Consider the following 4,465-nt stretch of genomic DNA (forward strand, 5'->3'; position numbering starts at 1 on the left):
CTATTTAAAAAAAAATAAAAAAAAAAAAAAAAAAAAGAGAATAACTTATTTCAACAGTCAACAAAGCAATACAAAGAGACGAGTACATCATCAGTCATTAAGCATAAGAGACTACGGGCATCGATAAATGATGAAGACTTACGTTAATGACCTCCCATGGAAGACAATTGGAGGAGCTATGGCGGCAAGTATGCAGAATCCGATGTGAATCTGCAAACAAATCATTCACTAACACATATAGGAAGGATAAAAATAAAAGGATAAAGAGTTCTTTACAAGCTCACCAAGTAGAACAGGAAAAACCAACCAAACTTCAAAGCACTATCAGTCCTGCAATGTGAGAAAAATATTCATTTACAAACTTAGACATCTTATGAACAGAAAGGAAGATCTGCAGTACATATAAAAAGTGAATGGAATGTGAATCACATTACAATTATTCCTAGATGAGTCAAAAACATTACCTCATTGCTCTATAGAGAGGCCTGTACCACAGTACATATGAAATTGGGCAACCCATCAATGCATAGATCGTTGCGAGGAAAAATATTTTCACACCTGAGAATGAAGCAGTATTAGGTCGCCATAATCCAACTAAAACTTCAGAAAATGGTTCCCCTTACAGGGAAGATCACTAGAGTGTAAACTCACCACCGCCTTTAATCCAGCATACGATTGTAGCAATGAGGTTGAACACGAGGCACAAAACGATACCTGTAATTTAAACTCAAACAGCATGACATTTAGAAACATAAAGAACGTCTTCATCGAGCAAGAGACAGCTAAAACATGGGAAAACAATGACCAAAAGTTGGAAGACGCTAGACACTGTAGGTAGCAAGAACCGTAGCAGAAGAGGAAAGTTGACAGCATCATTACTAATTTTGCATAGACAGAGATTATATAATCGAGGAATCGATGTCAATGACTCCACTTACCCAACCAACTAGCAAATGCCAGATACTGCAGCTTCTGTGCATGAACTGGTATCTCATTAGCAATGTCATGATGTATGATTGGGAAAAATGGTGGCCAATTCTTATCATCTATCTGGACACCAGCTGTGAAACAATTTGAAGCATAACTATCAGTTAACAACTGACCATGACATCTGATGACATATAAGTGTAACAAACTGATGAACAACATTGGTGATCAAGGTTCCATTTGCTTACACTTAGCAACTGCTTCTTCTCTTCGTTTAATATCCTGGGTGAACCAAAAACAAACAGTTGCAAAAATTAAACAAAAAGACCAAGAGATCGAATGAGAAACTGATGAAAAGCAGGAATATCTTTGGTAATTACCATTTCTCTCCTCCTAAGATCTGCTTCCCAATCAGCGAGCTCTCTCTGTTTCTTTGAAGAGTCCTGCACCAATTACAACACACGGTTTCAAGTCAAATTCAGGTGTGAAAATAAGATCATGCATGAATATAGGGAAGCTATTATGATTACATTCATTGTATCCAATGGAATGTCAATTGTAGCGTCATGGCCTTTGCCAAATCCAACTGGTCTAGATGCAGCCGGAACCCTTCCAGCGGCAGCAGCACCCTTCTGCAAATTATCAATTATACATATGAATCAGTGAAATATCAAAGCAAATGTTAACACAAGGTTGGATCATAGCCAATTAAGCACAATTATAACACTAAACAATGAGCATATATGGGTAACTGTGAGGGCGTATCTTCATTTACTATCCTAATTGCTTAATTCTCATGACCCAGTTCAAGTTTCAACGTTAAATTTGATAAGGGTGTCAGTATCAAACTCAAAGTTTAGTAGAACACAAGAAATTTAGGTATCGGTACCTAAAAATCAATAACCGAACTTCAATCAGCTCTTAGTTGAAAGACCAAACTATACACAAGCTAAGCTATATGATACACATAACTAGTTTCTTACGTTCCAGGGCCTTCACTAGTACTTTCCCAGATCCAAGGATACAGTTCAACACCTTAATTTAGAAACAAGATTTATCGGAATATCCGAATTCAACATTCCGAAGATCCAGCAACCAAATATCTCCGCCTTCCCGATTCATACAGGGTATTACAGAATCATTTGAATCAGGAATCTATATTCTGGAGTTAACTTTTGGGAAAACTCGAATGGACGGCAGAGATCCAGATTCCTCTACAGTTTGAAACGCAAAAAACAAAACAGAAATCCGAAATAAACTGCACTTCAAGTCACGAATCCAAGTAAATTCTGCTAAATATAGAAAGAGGCGATTTACCAAGAAGATTATGGAGAAAAAATAGGATAAGTACCGAAAATGGATTGACGGCTTCTTCTTCTTCTTCTTCGAAGGGATTGGGATCGTTGTGGCGATTCATCCCCGTCGAAGATCTTAGATTCCGCGACTCAAAATTCTTCCGATAAGACCGCCGATATCCGACGGAACGGAGAGAGAGAGAGATATATATACAGACCCAAACAAACACCACCGACTGCGTAGCTTAACTGGAGTGGACTCCTTTACTCCTCTCTCTCCCTCTCTCTCTCTCTCTCTCTCTCTGGCGGGACGCGGGATTTCGAATCACATTTATTTACGAAACTGCCCCTCGAGAGCTCCAACATATTGGGCCGGCGACGAGCCCATAATCGGACCAGCCCATTATGTACGATCCATAAACATCAGCATGCCGTAATCATATACTTTATTTACAATTGTTTTTGGTAAATACTTTATTTATAATTTGACATGATGAATATGAAAATGATACATATATATATATAATTATTGTTTTTACATAAGTTTCATCATATATATATACGTATGTATATGTACATATGTGTGTGTGATCTAAATAAACTTAATTAATTTCAAATTAATATTCTATTATTGAATTTGTTCACATACCAATATCCGTGTGACAGCGACCAACATCACATTTTTGACGTTACATGTGATGTATATCATGTATTAGGGTGTGTGTTCCAATTATCCAAATACTGTATATTTTCTGCAATCCAAACGGTTTAAAATTATTTAAACGATATTATTTTTAAAAAATCTAATTTTTTGGAATCAAACTGAATTTTAGAAAACTCTAAGAATCCCTGTTTTTTTTTTTAATCTAATTTTTTTTTAATAAAAATAGAATCAAAACCGAACCGAATGTAATGTAATAGCTGATTGGTATCTATTTTTATAAAACCGAAAGGACCGAATCAAAATAAAACCCGAATGGTCGACCCTTATCACTTATTATAATTGTCCGATCTAATAGCCACTCTACCATTTTTTCAGAGTTATCGCCCGAGTAAACCTATATTTTTTTTTTGGGCAGAGTTAAACTGTTATAATGTATATTCTAAAATTGATTAATAAATAAATATATAAGTGATACATTAAGAATTTAATATTAGTATTTGGACCCATGATATTTTTCAGGAATATTTCTCCTGATATATATATACTCAATAACACACGTGTATACACACACGTTTATATGACAAGATACAACAAGCAGTCATTAGACTCATTAAGACAAAATCCAACGTTTACACTACAAATACAATACATTATACACACATACATATATGTAGAGAGAGAGAGAGCAATACATTATGTATGTATAGAGAGAGAGAACATAATCAAAGGTCTCTTAGCCTACGACCGTGGGAAACACCGACTGCCCAAAAATCAGGCAAAAAGTAATAGCTGAAGGGTTGAAATACCCATAGACACACATGAACCGGGATCAATAGATAACCTTTCAAATAAACCGGTTAATTCCGGTCCGGTTAGCAAGAACCGAGCTTGGCTCATCCCCCATATGCATACTACACATTTTCATCTGGACGAGCCAAAAGAACTGGCAGCTGCGGACCCCGAAGAAACCGCCAAAACCACGCATACCAGCAGACCAAAACCGAGAGCGGTACGGTCGGATCGGAAGGAGATAGCCGGTTAACCGTCCGTTTAACGAATGAACAGACGACGTAAGAGAACCAGACGAAGCAGAGAACGAGAAGAACAAGGGCGAAGATCTGAGAAACGAAGGTGACGAGAACGATGACAGAGAGAGAGCCGGCCAAATGGCTGAGCTTGTCGATGAAGAGAACAATAGAGTGGGTTCTTTCGGTCAGGAGCTCATGGCTATGGAGTTTGGTGGTGACGGCGAGTTGCAGAAAGGAGTATAGGAGGACGAGGAGGAGGAAAGAGAGAACGGCCCAGTGAGTGAATTCCAACTGAGAGGAGATTGCTTGTAAGAATCCGACAAAGATTGTCATCACCATGAAGATGGTGTAACGGATTTCTTTAGAGGATCGGCCAGCTGGTTGCATTCCTCCTTCTTCTTCTCCTCCCCCTTCTTCTTAATGCATTGAGACAAAGAACGCTGTATTTATACTTATGAGCGGAGGAATTTACATGCAAACGTGTCACGGTCCCATTAACAAAAAAAAAAAAAAAAACGTGTCACGGCGAAGCGCGCGTAGGCGCGTGGGGT

General features: G+C 38.0%; 1 protein-coding gene across 7 annotated transcripts in view; it reads right to left on the minus strand.

Annotated features, from left to right (window-relative positions):
- LOC104798504 (secretory carrier-associated membrane protein 4-like) overlaps positions 1 to 2,475 on the minus strand; it is a 3,985-nt gene extending 1,510 nt beyond the window's left edge. For 6 of the 7 annotated variants that reach the window (XR_769453.2, XR_769454.2, XR_769451.1 and 3 more), the window contains exons 1-9: positions 2,279 to 2,475; positions 1,458 to 1,559; positions 1,308 to 1,370; positions 1,176 to 1,209; positions 939 to 1,061; positions 652 to 714; positions 465 to 558; positions 285 to 330; positions 143 to 210 (exon numbers count right to left, since the gene is read on the minus strand). Coding sequence is in view for 3 of the 7 variants with exons in the window: in XM_010520629.2 (XP_010518931.1) it covers positions 143 to 210; positions 285 to 330; positions 465 to 558; positions 652 to 714; positions 939 to 1,061; positions 1,176 to 1,209; positions 1,308 to 1,370; positions 1,458 to 1,559; positions 2,279 to 2,344 (659 nt within the window). In the remaining 4 variants the exon portion in view is untranslated. The remainder of the gene's footprint in view (positions 1 to 142; positions 211 to 284; positions 331 to 464; positions 559 to 651; positions 715 to 938; positions 1,062 to 1,175; positions 1,210 to 1,307; positions 1,371 to 1,457; positions 1,560 to 2,278) is intronic. The other variant, XM_010520627.1, reaches the window with a different exon arrangement.
- Positions 2,476 to 4,465: the final 1,990 nt, after the last annotated feature.

This window comes from Tarenaya hassleriana, unplaced genomic scaffold (genome assembly GCF_000463585.1).
Source record: "Tarenaya hassleriana unplaced genomic scaffold, ASM46358v1 Cleome54, whole genome shotgun sequence".
In the NCBI taxonomy this organism is placed as follows: domain Eukaryota; kingdom Viridiplantae; phylum Streptophyta; class Magnoliopsida; order Brassicales; family Cleomaceae; genus Tarenaya; species Tarenaya hassleriana.